Source organism: Rhyacophila brunnea, unplaced genomic scaffold (assembly GCF_057557595.1).
Source record: "Rhyacophila brunnea isolate RB1 unplaced genomic scaffold, BYU_Rbru_1.0 scaffold_20, whole genome shotgun sequence".
NCBI lineage: Eukaryota > Metazoa > Arthropoda > Insecta > Trichoptera > Rhyacophilidae > Rhyacophila > Rhyacophila brunnea.
Genome location: NW_028232860.1, coordinates 28,596,657 through 28,614,929, shown reverse-complemented (window position 1 = coordinate 28,614,929; position 18,273 = coordinate 28,596,657). Strand labels below are relative to the sequence as shown.

At 31.3% G+C, this 18,273-nt stretch overlaps 1 protein-coding gene across 2 annotated transcripts in view; it reads left to right on the top strand.

The window, feature by feature from the left end:
• The window catches only part of Calx (sodium/calcium exchanger 3), a 492,034-nt gene that overhangs the window by 317,942 nt on the left and 155,819 nt on the right, over positions 1-18,273 (top strand). For both annotated transcript variants that reach the window (XM_085948135.1, XM_085948134.1), the window contains exon 3: positions 11,973-12,032. In XM_085948135.1, coding sequence (XP_085804261.1) covers positions 11,973-12,032 — 60 coding nt within the window. The remainder of the gene's footprint in view (positions 1-11,972; positions 12,033-18,273) is intronic.

Here is an 18,273-nt window from a genome sequence, read left to right as displayed (position 1 = left end):
TACCTATTGTAACAATTATAGATAATACCTCTTTCCGACCATGTCCGATCCGAATAGGATCATATGGGCCTCCACAGAGTAGAGGTTTGTATCCTCAATACATAAATACGATAAACTAGGTACCTTGATAGCGGCTGATAGCAGCCTTGTGTATAGAATAGATACACAAGTATTGTAAATATATTGTGTATTATACATGGTAGTATTATATGAGTTTATTAGTATTATTAAAAAACAACACTATGGCCACTGTTATATATATATATTTAATGAAGCACACATTTTTATAAATACATAGAAATTCTCTAACATTTTATTTTAATTTACTAATCATTACAAGATAATCATTTTCTTCAATAACGCTTCCAGATAATAAGTAAACTAAATTAAATTTGTCATTTGATTTGATTTTAAATCAAAAACCAAACACCACAGTTATCTGGCGTCTAAGACCTACTATAAATTTATTAAATATTCTGGATATAAGTATAGTTTTCTTCAAATTAGAAAACCTAGACAGTATTGTATCATTAATAATTTACAAAAACTTAAGAAAATAATGTAAGTAATAATATAACTTTCGTAATTTAATATTATGAAAAATTGTTTTAATAAAAATAAATATTTCATAAAGTTTGTTACAGTACTGTATTTCCCTAAATTACTAACTAAACTTATTTAAAAATTATGTATGTGGAATAAAATCTGTTTTTCGTTGGGCCTCCTATGTAAATTAAATAAGTTTTAATATGAATTCTCTAGAAGGATTCGAAATTATTTCTCAAATTTAATATCAGTTATTTGGCTCCATGACACGACAAAGTAATAAGCAATAATATGTCACTCCTTTGAACTGAGATCACTCATTCCACAAACTTAAGGTGTATCCAAGGTGTGCGATATACGGCACTTATGAATTAATTTTCCAGTAGACATCACCTTGCCTCAGTAAAGCTTCGCTACTTAAATAAACGCGGTTATACTTAAATTGTACGTATTGAACTTTGCTGTACCACAGTTCATCGTGAGCTGTCGTATCGAAAAGAGATGGCAGCATGGAATTGAGATTTTAAAAAATATGCGTTATTCGTGGAGCACTGCAGATAGTATTGTTGCAATTTTATTAGATTCAATAAGAACATTAGTTTGAATATTTATTTTATTTATTTATTTAGAAAAAGAGTATTACGACATTACAGCGATTGGCCAATGCGCCATAATACTTAATAAATACAAATATATAAAAATATTTTAATTACAAATAACAACTAATATAACAAGAAAGTAGAAATGTAAGAAGAAAGTGTAAATATTGAAGAAACACGATAATATATACAATTATAAATTTAACCTATTTAATACGTCCACAAAAATTATATAGTTAATAAAAAACAAATTAACCTTTATGGTGCCATCAAATAAGCTAATTACACGATACACAGCATCATGAAACATAACATCTGTCCTGCGACGAGGTATCTTGAAGACCGTGGAGCTACGAGTGATATTGGTGGGAACATGAAAATTAATATTTGTCAGTATATACGGATTGTAAATGAACCCACAAAGAAGTAAAAAGAAATGCTTTAAAAGAGCAATCACTCTTCGGGTAGACAGGGATTGCATTGATAGCATACCCAGAAGAAAACGAGTCGGGAAATTCATTTTATTATCATTATCATAATATCACAATATGGCTGTCATTATTATCAAATATTTCATAGGTACGACTTGATTAAACATATTATACATTATGATTGTATTTCTAATAAATTTAAGATATTAACATATTTTCTTCTGTCTATCACTTGTATTGGTGGTTTTTATAAGAATTTTTTAGTATTTTATTTAGACGTGAATTTAATCTCAATGCTAGTCCGATGCAACAGCTCACGGTGAAGTGCGATACTACCAACTGCATACGTATTCATTTCCGGACACGACTGTTTGCGCAACACACTACCAGTGGAGAAGGGTGGAGGTAGGATGTTAAGATCCGATATAAATAGTGCACACTAAACTTTGTCAGTCATACGTACTTTTTTCATTGAATTAAGGCTACAATTTATAGATTGTGTTGGTTAGTTTTTAAAATCCAATCAAACCCTGCGAAAATCAAGCCATAATAGATAATAGTAAAAAATTATGCCATTAAATCTTACATAATTTTAGGTATTTTATAGATAGAAGAATATTTTTTATCAATTATCTTTTGGTTTAGGCAGGGCTTAATGAATTAAAAAAAACAATTAACACCATCTGTATATGTATTCTTAATTCAATTAAAACAAATAAGTATGACTGAAAACGTGTGCACTTTTTTATGGGATTGCCATAGCATAACGAAACAATTATGATTTGGTTTAGGTAGGGCTTAATTGAATTTGAAAAACTTACCACCATCTGCACAGTGACGTCCCGTGGGGGTAGCAGTCACTTGAAGGGCGGCAAATCGATGAGAATCATTCGGTATATATAGAAATAGGTACCCAAACTTAGTAATAACGGAAATATCTTTCCATTAAAAAATTCAGCTCACTGCTTGGAAATAAAATGTATTAATCAACATAGAAGGTTTAACAGGACTGTATTTTTTTTTCGTCGGATTCGCGATGTCTCGTTTACTTCCGTTGTCCTTGGACGTCACGTCCTTGATGACCTGTAATGACACGTGCAGATTTGCGAATTATATTTGAATTATAGGTAGGCATATACTTACCTAATTAATTTATCCAAATATTTTTGCCGGTCACTCGCGGGCTTTGAAAGTTGTCAGTTGTATTTTTAAATAAATCTGAAACCGTGGACTGGCAATACTGTCTATTGAAGTATAGATGACATTTAAATTAGATTTAGTGGTATTATATTTTGTTAGTAATGTTTGTATACAACACATTTCTTAGATATTGGTGTCATAAAAGGATGATAAAAAAATACTGAATAAAAATGGAGCGGCATTTTGGCGCTGCCTAGGGGCGGCATTTTGTCTAGGGACGTCACTGCATCTGCAAATTGTATTCTTAGTACAATGAAATAAATAAGTATGAGTGATAAAGTTTAGTCTGCACTATTTATATCAAATCTCAACAGCCTACCTCCACCCTTCGCTACCGATGTAGATGTATATATTAAAAAAATCGTTTCAGTTAATTTTATATAATACGTAAATACGCAATAAAAACAATTCGGTTATTCTGAAAAAAAATTCAAGAAAGAATATTATCGAGGTCGTTCCACAGTATTGTTATTTCCCGAAAAGTACGTTTAGTATTGCCTCCCACGCTTTTATTTCGTGGCTTTCAATTTGCTTTTATTTGTAAAGTTGAAAAAAAACGAAAACAATTTTAAAAGTTTTAAAGGTGCGATTGTGAAAGCACACAATTTAAATTGTAAACATCATTATTAACGGAAGAAAACAGCTTTTTGGAAAACTTTTCACTTAGCAGGCGTGGACTTTACGTTTTAACAATATATTACCTATAATGTTTTCTCAGTTGTTGTCAATATTTACTTCCTTTATGCAGTATATTCTTCTTCTTATGCCATCACAATCATTGCAGTCTCATCTGCTATCCGGAACAGTTCAGTTCACTGCATTCGTACCAATCATGAATTTTCTTAAGGCGATATCTCTACCTACCAGAGGTAACAAACGGGAAAATACGAAGCTTGCAATTTGAGTTTTTTTTTTGATAATTACAGTTTCAACAGACACGGCGGGTGGTGGAGGGTGTATTGTATTAATTATGTTTGTCTGAAAACATTAAGATAAATATTTTTTATTTTAAGTCAAATCGAGCTTCCATATTGGAACCATATCTAAATAAGATTTAATACAAATAAAACCGATAGCCAACATTATTAACGTAATTTGATAAGTATCTCATGTAAGAACTGATAGTTAAAAAGTGTCATAATTAAGTAGGATCCCCGTAGCTTAATTAGAAAAGCACACTGGCGCGAATCCAGTGGTTACTGTGTCAGGTTTTTTTGAAAATGGAATTATGTATGTTTTAATTGTACAAGTCGAACACTTTTTCCATTCAACATTTTTTAATGTAAGTTATATTAATTAATGAAAGAGTATCATAAATTCATAACAAATTCAACTTTCAGGGTCTGGACTCTATTCAGTATCTATTAATTTAGTCATTTAAGGAATTGACTGAGTACACCTAAAATTGTGTTGAATAATGTTGCTGCGTTTAAAGCTTATTAAAAATAAATCTGAGGTATGAAATGGTGTGGAGGTAGCTAATATAATCATTTTATTAATTGAGTCAGAATTTACCTGGTGGAATTCCATTTACGAGTAATTTAATATATAATTTATATTATCATTTTGACTGTGGAAAGGCAAAATGGAGTAATCCACACAAATCAAATTTTACAGGAGGCACAAAAACGTTTTTGTTATGAATTTCGGTCAAAGTTAAAATACAATAATTACAAGATAAAAAAGAACTTTTTATATAAAACGTTTTTAAATTTTCCGTTGAATCATATAAACTTGACTTGACTAGCTTAAACGATCAAAAAAAATGTACTTGACATGTCATATTGATTTCCATAGTAACGCACGTATATATTAATAATTTAGTTGATAGGACCCCAGACCGCTTGCAACCAATAATGGTATCGAAATAACTTTTCATACATAACAGAATTAACTAAAAATGAATGCAATTCTACTTAAAGATGGCTAAAAGTATTAAAAATTCTTTGGCATCGTGTTCTCATGTATTCTAAAAGTTTCAATTAATGTCTAGCTAGTCGGGAAGTTAGTTAAAAATTGATTGCAAGATTTTTACCAGACAAAGAACCACCGGACAAATAAGAATACGAGTTAGAAAAACGTTGTAAAATAGACATAACCTTGAAGTTGAAGTGCATGATAATTAATATTTTGGTTTTTATATGTTATCTGATATTAATTATTGAACATACATATTTTTTTTTAAATATTTCTGACAAAAAATACTATAACCAATAGAAAAAATCTTTTTTAAAAAAAGTACGACACCCAGCAGGATCGAATCGATCGAAGTGTTTTCAAAATTATGCATGTTCAATAATTAGAATGTTACATTCTTAAATCTTGTGAATTACGTTGAATAAAAAAAATAATTTACTAATTATTGCCTTAATTAAATACAAAACCAAAAGTCGTTTTTCCACGTCGCTTCTTTCTTTTTTAAAAAAAAAAAATGCTAGCTAAATTTAAGTAATGAATCGTCATTTGCAGCTTATAATATCATTTGGACAGAACGTGTAGGTACTTAGTCGTGTAGAACGTTATTTGCAATAAAACTTATTTTAAAATAACTGAGGTTTACGTCCTTTTTGCTTTCTACAGTTGATTTGTAATATAACCGTTCATCGTAGTAATCTTTTTATTAACACGTTTTTATTAGCTCTTATTCTTGTTTTTCCGGTACAATTTTTTTATTGTTTGTCCAAGATTTTTAGCTAGTTTCCAGACTACTAGACATTTGAAACTTTTAGAATATATCAGAACACGACGATAATGCATTCTTTTAATACTTTTGGCCATATTTAAGCAGAATTGAATAATTCATTTTCAGTTAATTCTGTTTTGTATGTTTCGGAAAAAAAATCATTAAAAGTAATATTTACTACTCACTATTATTGTTTGCTAAGTGGGTCCTAGCAACTAAATTATTAATATATACGTGCGTTACTATGTAAATAAATATGTAATGTCAAAATGACATATCTGTATTCTTTAATATTTATTCAGTATCAAGTACAATAAAAAGTTTTTATCAATACATAGTATTGTCAAGTTTATATGATTCAACAGAAAATTTAAAAACGTGTTATATAAAAAGTTCTTTTTATCTTGTAATTATTTAAAATTTACTTTGGTATACGTAGAATCTGTCTGCTTGAGAAGGTTTTCTTTGACGTGTCTGGTGGGTAGTAGGTACCGAGATTGTTTGATACGTTTTTATTTTCCCCTCGCGTCCACTGACAAATAGTTTTTGCGCTTTAATTACAAAGTATACACATAAAGGCGTACGTACTATCGGATTTTCTAACTGGGGGCAAAAGTTTATCTCCGCGAGAGGAGATAAAATCAAAAGCACACAGCATCTACCAGGGGCTGTCAGAAAAATGGAAGGAGGACAGGCCGTTACGTTGATAAAAAAGCCTCTTTTATTTTCCGGGAACATTGCCAATTTTACCGACAACACATCCGTTCAGGGTCGCCAATAGGAGCATAATAGCCATCTATTCACAACAACTAAATATTTACCACAAGCTAATAGGTAATAAAGTGACTAGGTATATCAATTCATATGGTTGGTATTCATGGACGTGTAAATTTAACGATTAATATCTATAAATACCAGTGGCGAAGGGTGGAGGTAGGCTGTTAACCCATAGCTTACGGGCCGCACAAAATTGTGTTTTTGCTAATTACTTTTCAAATGCAAATTAACACGTGAATTACAAAATTAATTAAAAGGGCCCGTAAGCATTGTGTTAAGATCCGCCATAAATAGTGCACACTAAACTTTGTCAGCCATACGTATTTGTTTCCATTGAACTAATAGCCTGCAGATAGTGTTGGTTAGTTTTTAAAATTCAATTAAACCCTGCCTAAGCCAAGCCAGAAAAGGTAATAGTCAAAAATTGTCGTCTATCTATAAAATATTTAAAAATACGCAATTAAATCATATATAACATTGAATATTTTATAGATAGAATAATATTTTTATCTATTATAGTTTGGTTTAGGCAGGGTTTAATGAATTTAAAAAAACTGAACCAACAATATGACATATTATTATCTATGTATTCTTAATCCAACGAAAACAAATTAGTATTAATGAAAAAGTATGCACAGTTTTGTCGCATCGCCCAAAATATACCAAAACTATCATGTTTTGGTTTAAACAGGGCTTAATTGATTTTTTAAAACTAACCAATACCATCTGTAAATTGTAGTCATAGTTCAATAAAAACAAATACACATGGCTAACAAAGTTTAATGTGCACTATTTATGGCGGATCTTAACAGCCTACTTCCACCCTTCGCTACTGATAAATACAGTCCTAATATAATATAACTTCATTGAGATTTTGAAGAGGAAGCATTATTATCAACTATTTATATTTTTAATTCTTTAACGAGCTTACGTGAAAATCATTTTCAAATTAACCACGAGAAAACCGCGTGACTTTATTTTATCACTTGATCCGTCTGGTGATCACGGCATGGTGCATAAATGATAGACAATTAAGATGTGAATCCCAGCGCTTAAAACTTAAATGTAGCTTCCTCATACCGTCGTGCAGTAGGCTCTTTGCACATTAGGTTACTAATTTAAGGATGAGTGCCCAAAAGAAGACCAAACCTTTTTATTACTATCATCACCTGAAGAGTAGGTAGTCATAATTATGTATAAACTTTTTTTAACGAATAATTTACAAAATTTAAACTGCGGACGAGATTGTGCGCGTACGCTGCCGATTACGCCATTCCGGTCATATTTTAGAGTAGTATTTAGAATATGCAATTAAGGTAAATAATATTCCTTTATTTAATATACAAAAATCGATAGTCAACAATAACGCAATTTGATAAGCATTTCATGTATTACCTACCAGTTTTAATTGTCGTCATTAGATAGAAGGCTCGTATCATAATAGGTTAATGCACAGATTGGCGAGACACCAATGGTTATACGGGTTCAAATCCCGTTGAGTTTCGTATTTTTTTTTTTATATATTTTTTTCTAGTGGGTATACGTCTGAGGTGTTTTCATGTTATGTATGTTCAAAAAAACAATGGTTACAAATGGATCCTTGAAGATGCAGTTAACGGCCATATTACCATTACAACGTTTTTCTTAGCTCGTATTCTTATTTGTCCGGTGGTTCTTTGTCCGGTCCAAATCTTGCAATCGATTTTTAACTAACTTCCCGACTAGCTAGACATTTGAAACTTTTGGAATATATCAGAACACGATGCCAATGCATTTTTTAAATACTTTTAGCCATCATTAAGTAGAATTGAATTCACTTTCAGTCAATTATGTTTTGTATGAAAAGTAATTTCGGAAGAAATCCGTAATCCAATCCACTCTGGGGTCTGGGGTCCTAGCAACTAAATTATTAATATATACGTGCGTTACTATGGAAATCAATATGACATTTCAGTATTATTTCTATCAAAACAATTTTTTTTGATCGTTTAAGCTAGGCAAGTCAAGTTTATATGATTCAACAGATAATTTAAAAAGGTTGTATATTAAAAGTTCTTTTTATCTTGTAATTATTTTTATTTGGTCCCCCACATGTCCGGCCCTGTTTTCATTTGTCTGTCCGACAGACATAACATATAAGGGATAACACACAAATAAAGGCATTCGCTCTAAGTGTCAGAAGCATAGTATTGGCCTGCTCGATATATCAAGCGGAAGCGTGGAAATGTCAATAGCTTGTCTACCCTCAATTTAGTACAAATCCAGTTCTGCGGAATCAATAATATTTGAGATAAATCTCTCGCCTTAAGAGGTCACGTGACGTATAAATAAAAGGTCTAAGGCGGTACGTGCCATGTAAAGTCTAAAATTAAGAATTCGGGCTATATTTGACAGCAAAACGTGAGTAATCCTGTATACTTTATGTAATATTTTATGTATATTAGAGGTGAGTTAGAAATACTGTCACCAGTTTGTGTACTCAAGTCTCGGCATGCTACTACCCATACTCAGTACATGTGACCCAATAAACTTGTTCCAAGAAACTTGTTTAAAGTTCGAATGCATGCGATGAGATCATTTCCGTGACTCGCTAGTTGGTACTGTTGGTAGACTTACAATACTATTGACATTAAATGCGCGCGAGCGAGACAGCATAATACTTGTATGTCCAGCCGTGATAAACTCAACTGTCATTGGCGTCATTGCTCTCATTTTCTACTCAGTTGTAAAGTTGGTCTAGTGAAGGACAGAAATGGTGAAAAGTTCGTTTTATAGTAATAATATGGAGTTAGTTTTAGTTCCATGACATTCCATAGACACGGCGCACAACAAAAATGATAATATCAAACAAATACGTCATATCGTAAACAGAAATCAGTTAAATGTTTTATTGAGTACTAATTATCTACACAAACACGAAAGACTAGCAGAATTTAAAAATCATAAATGTTAGCTATTTTGAAATATCATTGTACATACGAGTCGACTGACTCAGTGTTGCAATACTTCAAGTAGTGTTGTGAAAATTCTAAGGATTCCGTATCCGCGATGTATGAATTTTATATTAAATTAGCAAAAAATGATAAGTCAGCCATTCAAATTTATTAAATCATGTGCAATTACAATACTTGTTGCATTGTATGTCAATTTAAAAAAAAAAAACGGAAAATTGAAATTTTTAATGTTAGCACTTGATCGCCGAAAGCGACGTTGCCATGTTTTATTTATTATTATGCTAAACTATCATCACTATGCATAGGGTTCACAGTTAGTTATATACATTATTATCGTTTACATACATCTTTTCATTTAACCCTTAGTATGTAGTTACTAACATTTATTAACATTCTACGGCACTAATCGTTATAAAACGTAACGTAGCATGATACAAAATTAAGAAATACTTCAATTAATAATTATAAATAATATTTTTTTTATTATTATTGATTAATAAGTCGTTGGGTATATTTACATATTTTTATTTATAGTTTTAATATTGTTTCTAATTTTTGTAATAGTATTTATATTGTTTGAGGCTTTCACGGTTGTTTTTTATCGTAGTGGATTTTTGGATTTCCCCCGTGTGTCCTTCTTCCTTCTTTACTCGACGTTTCAGGCTCGTTGCAGAGGCCATTAAACCTTAAAAAATGAAATCCATAGAAACCATGAAAATATTAATAGGGACGATGGATTTCGGTTGAAAACGTCATGGCTTCCAGCACTATCAGCAAAATCCAATATTCAAGCCGGTATCTCTGGTCGTAAAGATTGACACATTACTCTGAGCAACGTTTGCTCTTTAGCTAATCGGATTCATTTTGACATTCTTAGAGCAACGTTTACATTCATATACCTACACTACATTTTCATCATAAAACATATAATCTCTTGATAATGGCTTCTGTAATGAGCCCGAAACGTCGAGTAAAGAAGGAAGAAAGACACACGGTGGAAACGCCTCGAAAATCTACTACGATAGTATTTATATTAGTAATAAATATATAATGATAAGTACGAGGGTGGGTCAATAAGTCCTTAGAAAAGCCGACAGGTGGCGCGACTAGTACTGTAAGCGGTTTGTTTTCATGCAGCGGCACTACCGATTCAGTATGCTGCGAAGTTTCAATCAGATTGGTCGGGTTGTTGTGTGTTTCTCGTACATTTAAAAAAAAAAATTGCTTGTGGAAAATGGAAAAATGGAAAATGGAGAAAATTGAGTTTAGAGCTGTTATTAAACATTTTAATATAAAAGGGTTAACAGCAAAGGAAATAAAAAATGAGTTGGATTTAGTTCACGGCATATCTGCTCCTTCACTTGCAACTATTTATAACTGGTTAGATGAATTTAAACGTGGTCGTACATCAACAAAGGATGAACCACGCTCAGGACGTCCTGTAGAGGTGACTACACCAGAAATGATCAATAAAATCCACGATATGGTGTTAAGTGACCGAAGATTAAAGTTGAGTGAGATAATTGAGGTTACAGGGATCTCAAAAGGTAGCGTCATTTCTATTTTACATGACAAATTGGGCATGAAAAATATTTCTGCAAGATGGGTGCCGCGTTTGCTCACAGTCAACAATAAACGCAATAGGGTGGTGGCCTCTAAAGCCCTGTTGTCGCTCATGCAACGCAATTCGGATGAATTTTTTCGTCGCTTTGTGACTGTAGATTTTCGAAACATGGATACACCACTATACTCCCGAGACGAAAGAACAGTCAAAGCAGTGGATTGCGAAGGCAAACCATGTCCAAAGAAGGCGAAAACCGTAAAATCAGCTGGTAAGGTTATGGCTACTGTATTTTGGGATGCACGTGAAATTATTTTCGTTGACTATTTGGAAAAAGGAAAAACAATAACAGGGGATTATTATGCATCTTTATTGGACCAGCTAAAAAACAAAATTGAAGAAAAACGGCCTCATTTAAACAGGAAAAAAATCCTCTTTCATCAGGACAATGCCCGTGTTCACACATGTTTACGATCAATGGCTAAAATTGAAGAATTGAAGTTCGAATTGGTCGACCACCCACCGTATTCGCCAGATTTAGCCCCCAGTGACTTTTTACTTTTCCCAAACTTAAAAAAATGGCTAAGTGGACAACGTTTTTTTTCAAATGAAGAAGTCATCGATCTGACAAATGCTTATTTTGAGGACCTTCCGAAAACTTATTTTTCTGACGGTTTAAAAAAAATTGAGAAACGTCTAACCAAGTGTATTGAGCTCCAAGGAGATTATGTTGAGAAATAAAAAAAAAATACAAAAATAAAAACTGTTTTAATGCTTTTTTCTAAGGAATTATTGACCCACCCTCGTATATTGGGACTTATTTGTCCAACAATGTTTTTAAACAATAATATCATGTACCTAATGACTTACAAAAATTTCCAGGGTATTATTTTAGTAAGTATTTACTTTTATCAATGTAATATAAAATTAATATTACCTAAATAGAGCACCTACTTATACAATTTTATTTTAGTATGAATTATTGATTTTAGATAAAGTATCAATAATGCACATTGTTATTATTGTAAAAACAATTTACTAGCTGTAGATTACCTACTTGCTTTAATTTTCTTATATTTATTTTTTTTATTTATCAAATTTCCTCTAGTTATGTCATAATAGCATCTATTTATTTTTCATAATTGTTTTTCCTAGGTATTGTCATTTTGTTATTTTATGCACGTTTTATTTATTATTATTTTTTATTTTTTTTCCATCCAGAGGTGTTCGAAGTATACTTGCCGTCCCCAAAACGCAAATTTTCAGTTCGGCTTCCTCCCGGTAAGATTTTTTTTGTTTTTTGTTTTGTTTAATTGTCATGGTTACTTTAACCTTACACTCTATCTTTGCTTCGTATTATTTTCTCTTTATTTATATACTTAATGATACCTACAATAAAAAATCACTAAGGATTTTCTGAAATAAATAAATAAATTAGATTTATTATAAATAAAGAGGAAATAATGTAGACTAAAGATAAGTCAATGAGTTAACGTTACCTGATAAATCAAAATTTATATTTTTTATGAAATATTATGTAACCTACAAATTATTATTCTCCAATGCCTGATGTAATAATATTTTTTCCACTTAAGTAACTTTAATTAAAATCCCAATGTTATATTTTAATACATTTTAGTTTCATTGCAATATATAATTTTCATATTCCTATAGTGTTGCCATTGTTAATTGGCTGATTTCATTTTTGTGCAATTTATTACAAACAATTGTTTTAGTTGTGAATTAATAATGATTGTATTGTATTCCTTTTGTCTCGTACAACTGAAATTGAGCTCAATGATACATTGAGAAACTCTTATAAAAATTATTTAACATTACATCCTTTGGATATTTAAAGGTGACTGGGACAACTGGACGCCAGGATAATTGGGCGCCGCACTGTCGAATGAAATAAATATACGTTCGTGATGATTATTGTACGAATTTATGTAGGTACCAGTTAGTAGTTTTAATTCATTTTGCTCTTAACATAATGTTTTTTTTATTGGGGATTTAAGAATTATTATGCGTTATACTAAGTCGCTTCTCGTGGGAACATAAAAATATGCACAATTAAATCATTATTTCCGTGTGCATATTTAAATTCTCATCAATTATTAATAATAATAATTTCAATATAAATAATAATATTAAATATATATTTTTAAAGTACCTATAATTCACAAACGTCTATTAATTTTCGAATTTCATTCAATTGCATGGCGCCCAGTTGTCCCAGCGCCGAATCGTCTAATACCCATTTGAAGACATTGAATTATATTATTTTATATAATATTGTCGATACAATGACACTAAAATACTTAAACATTTTTAAATTTTATTTTTTATGATTGGTTCAGAGTTTATTTTATATAAAAAATGTTGTTTTATGGTTTTATTAAATTCACTTTCTATATGTAGTGTGGTAATAAAAAAAATATATGACAACGAATAAAATATTTATAATTCTGTTTTGTTAAAACATATGTTTCTTGTAAAATTTCTTAATCACTTCTACTTATTCTACCCACTGTCAAACAATGCTGTTAAAACATGAAGTACTCACCTTAAATTAACTTCAAATTGATCAATTTTATTTTAAATAAGTTATGATAGAAAAGGAATATTTGAGCAACAGTAGTTGACATGTGTTTTATTAGAGGTTAGAATCATTTAACTTTATTTGGCTGTTTAATAGTATCAATTGGAATAAAGTACATAATTTTGTACTAAATACATGGAAACGTAATGACGTATATACTGTAAAATGATACGGTATTTTCAGCCAGTGAATAATTTAATTGGCGAATATTATAGTAATATTAGAGACATCCAGAGACGGAAATATGAAACTTTCAATGAATTACAATTTATTAAGGTTATTAGTTTCGAAAACAGTAACCCCTATATTTCGCCATTATGAGTTAATCACATAAAACCGTAAAGCAGATTTAGGATTGCAAATTTAATATTTTCTTTTTGCAAACATAATATTAGTAATCATTACTTAACTATTTTTTTTATTCAACGAATAATTCACAAGATTTAAGAATATAACATTATAATTATTATTGAACATACATAATAATTTTTAAAACACTTCTGAGAAAATATATTATAACCAATAGAAGAAATCTTTTTTACGTGAGTAATTAAAGTAATACCTACTTTGATTTAAAATATAATAGCCGATCGCCAATAGTAGCTCACTTTGGATAACGCTTCAGAGAGTATTAAAAGCCATTACTTAAAATTGTCGCAATTAAGTATGACGCCTTTAGCTTAGTGGTATATGTGCACGGGCGCTATATCCGAGAGATGCAGGTTCGATCCTGCGGGGTCTTACTTTTTTCAAAAAGATTTTTTCTATTGGTTATAATATATTTATTTTTCTCAGAAGTGTTTTCAAAATTATGTATGTTCAATATTAGTAATCAATTAGAAACATCAAGTGGAGAAATAAAATGTTTAAAACGTAATTAATAAATAAAAAAAATGTTTATAGTTAGTCGTTGAATATAAAAAATTTGTGGCTGATTGAATTCTATTTTATTACAAAATGAAACTAAATATAATGTTTTATGAATAAACATACGATGGGAAATCGAAAATATCAAAAAAGTTAAATTGGAGGTTGCTGACCCAACCCAGAATAATCCAAATTTACCGAGAAATTCAAGAAAAATTAATGTTTTTAAATAGAATAAAGATACATATTATGTAAAACTGTGAAGTATTCCAATTCTCTGCACCCCAAGAGGAGTAGTTATTAAACTACATGTCTTCTTTTTAAATAGGTGCCTACATATTATATTGGCTACAGCATGGAAAAAGGACGTAATCCACACAACAAATTTTACATGAGACACAAAAGCGTTTTTGTAAAATACAAAAGATTGAAGTGCATTGTAATTAATAATCTAGTTTTGATATACCTAATCCGATATTAATTATTGAGTTAATTAAAGAATACCCATCAAAAGTAATGGTTAAGTCGTTTTTCCCACTTAACTTCCTTCTTTTTTTTAAAAAAATGTTACCTTCTACATTTAGATAATAAATCGGCATTTGCAGTTTACATCCTTTGGACAAAGCGTGTGATAGCGTTATTATCCAATAAAACCTATTTTGAAAAAGTGGGTTACGTCTTTTTCCCTTTCTACAGTCGATGTATTTATTAAAATAATTGTGGGGCTATGTAATGAATTGTATTTAATAACACGTTTCATAATTTCGTCACTAGATGCCTTAGCAGCCTGCACTCTTAACGTTGATACTATTAAACAACAGCCAAGTTAAAAATAATACGTAGTTTTGACTGTAGGTCAGATGTCAATAACTGCAGAGTATAATATTATCATCACACTGTCATGGAAATCATTGTATTTTTTTCTTTAGACTCACGTCATATTACATTTATTATTTTGATTTTTTTCTGTTTCCGATTATCTCGCCTCGGGAAAATCATCATTTGCTGTAATATGTTCACCACACTTTTCTTCATCGTAAGTATTATTATGATTTCTGTTTTCGAGTGAGTTTGATCATTTTGCCAAGCTTTTGTTCAGTTCGTTTCGCTTCTTTTTTGGCTTTTTTGTTTATTTTTTTCGTTTTAATTTTTATTATTTTATTTTACCCTTCATTAGAAGGTTTTATGTTATCCAAATTTTTGAACAGCAACGCAACACTGCAGCAGATGGCGAACAATACAGCCATTGTATCAAAATACAATTAATATTCTGCTACGTATTTATTTATTCACCAGAAAATATTAAAGACAGAGATAAGTGCCATATAAAAGGTCAAATTAAGAATTTAAATATTATGTGTGAGTATATTAGAGATATAAAACTAGACAACCAATAAATTGTATAGATTATAAAAGATAGTATGAAAGACATTTATGTTATTGCGGCGTCCAACCTTTTCTCACATTGCGAATTAACTTACTACAGAGTAGGTTAAATCATTAAATAAATAGATATAACGATTTCATACATTGGTACAGGAAATAACACGCCTCTACTACGATTTTTCCCCTGACTCATTTCGATATATGCCCATTTTCTAGATTGATAAAAAATGGATACGCCCAGTTCATAATATTAGCCAATCATTTTACAGATGGATTCGGTCACCTGACAAAATATGACATCATTCAAAGGGAATATAATAAATATATATACACCCACGGTGGCCGCGCGGCTTAAGCGTTGGACTATATAGCCGTGGGTCCCAGCATCGAATCCTGGGTCTGACAAGTACACATATTGTTTTTCAATTTGTGTAAGAGTCAGAGTATGGACCTAATAGGTTGAGCAATTGGCTGACATCCATTTCTCGTAAAAACAAAATCTTTCAATACAAACCTCCGCTCTGTGGAGGCCCATATGATCCTATTAGGATCGGACATGGTCGAAAGAATATATAAAATAAATATTGTTTATATCATACTTCCACGTGGTAACTAATCTCATCAGCATTTTGGATTGGCTCAGTACCATGTTACCGGCAGACAGACCGAAGGTTACTGATAGAAATTCACAAACTGGCATACTAAACAATCTCTCGGTTAAAATTAACTGTGCTCCTTGCATGGCATTATCATTTAATGATCACAAAAAATATTTTATAGATATAAAAACGCTATGAAATAGTTGGCTATCAATATTAAGTTAATTATCGATGAGAACGTAGGAACATGTAAATTTAATATTTTTTGACAACGGACAATAATTATAAGACATACTATTTAACAGCAATTCGCTTACTAAACGCTACATAATTTTTAGTTATTAAATATAAATCAACATCATAATTTAACGCATGTCTGCTCTACAGATAACACCACCAGCGCATCTATTGTATACACAAGCACAAGAATACTATCGGCCGCTATCGGCGGTTAACCAGGGTAGTTTACCATAATTATGTTTGTATTGAAGTATTATAAATGTTACAATAAATTAGCCGTCTAAACAGTCAAAACTGTCTATTTCGCTCTAAAATTTAACACAGCTAAGAGAGGTGCTATTAAAACATAGCATTTATTGTAACAATTACAACTAACTTATTGTAATAATTGTTACAATACGTGTTAATACTTCGATATAAAAATATGAAAAACTACCCTCGATAGTTGCCGATAGCAGTGTTGTGTATAGAACGGGCGCAGGTGGGCGTGGCACCTTGAAATTGTCGCAGGCCTATTAATCAAATAATAATAATTTAAATCATACACTATAAAACTCTGAATATGTAGGTATTAAAATTTTCTCTATAATAAAATGACAGTGTCTTAACAGAACGGTTTTTGGCCCATACTATCATAATAACATTGCGGGCAAAGTTTCCTTCGGCTGTGACCCGTAAATCTACGTAGGTACATAAAGTCCCAAATCCCTCTTGGCACTGGGGTCCCAAATAAGTTTTACATACACCGCGAAGGTAAAAACAAATTTCCAACATAGTTTCTTCTACAGTAAACAGGCTGTTGACAAAAATTGCCCCGGTCTTACTTGACTGCTTTCAATTTCATCTCAATATAAATTTATACTGCAGAAAATATACATGTCAATGAGCACGAGACCTCGCTTCGTTATAAGGAGTTATCTTCTTCTTTTGTGACATTACAACCTCGAGTAGATATACTTAGAGCACATATTATTATGTATTATTAGTATTCTTCTCGACTCTTCTTGTTATCAACTTCTAGCATTAACCGACACCATTAGGCCAAGTAAAAAAGTCGAATAGAATATTCATCGATCAAGCGAGGTGATAATGTTTACGAATTTAAAAAAATAAGTGACACTCCACCCCACTTGAAACGAAATCATGACTCACAGCTCTCTGCCGTCCATTGAACTTAATCTGTAGTTTAAAGATCATACACCCACGATGGACGTGCAGCTTAAGCGTCGGCCTATAAGGTCGTGAGTCCCAGGTTCGAATCAAAGTATTAATATAATAGGACGAGCATGTGGCTGACATCCATTTCTCGTGAAAAAAAAATCTGTTAATACTAACCTCCACTCTGTGGAAGCACATATGATCTTTTTAGGATCAGAAATCGTATTCTAACTATAAAAAATAAAGAAGAATATTCATCGATCAACCGAGGTGATCATTTTTACGAATTTAGAAAATAAGTCACTTCACCCCACTTGAAACGAAATCATAACTCACATCTCTCTGCCGTTCATTGAAACTTAAGCTGTAGTCGAAAGATCACAATATAACAGCTTAATCTGCAAACCGGCTAATTCCATTTGGGTAAATTGTTCAAGAAGGAGAAAAAACTTAATAATTTAAGCGGAGGGTTGAGCGGACCCTTTTTGTTGTAGTTGCTCTGCTGCAGCTCCGTTCCTGGACCTTATACTTTCTTCAACTCCACTCCAGGGTATACTCCGCTCCTAGTAATAAGTTTTAATAGGTATTATATCGTCGGTGTTTTGTAAAAAGGGCGAATCAACCAAAATGCTACTTTACAGGAGGAGGATTTTTAACTTTTGACATTTAT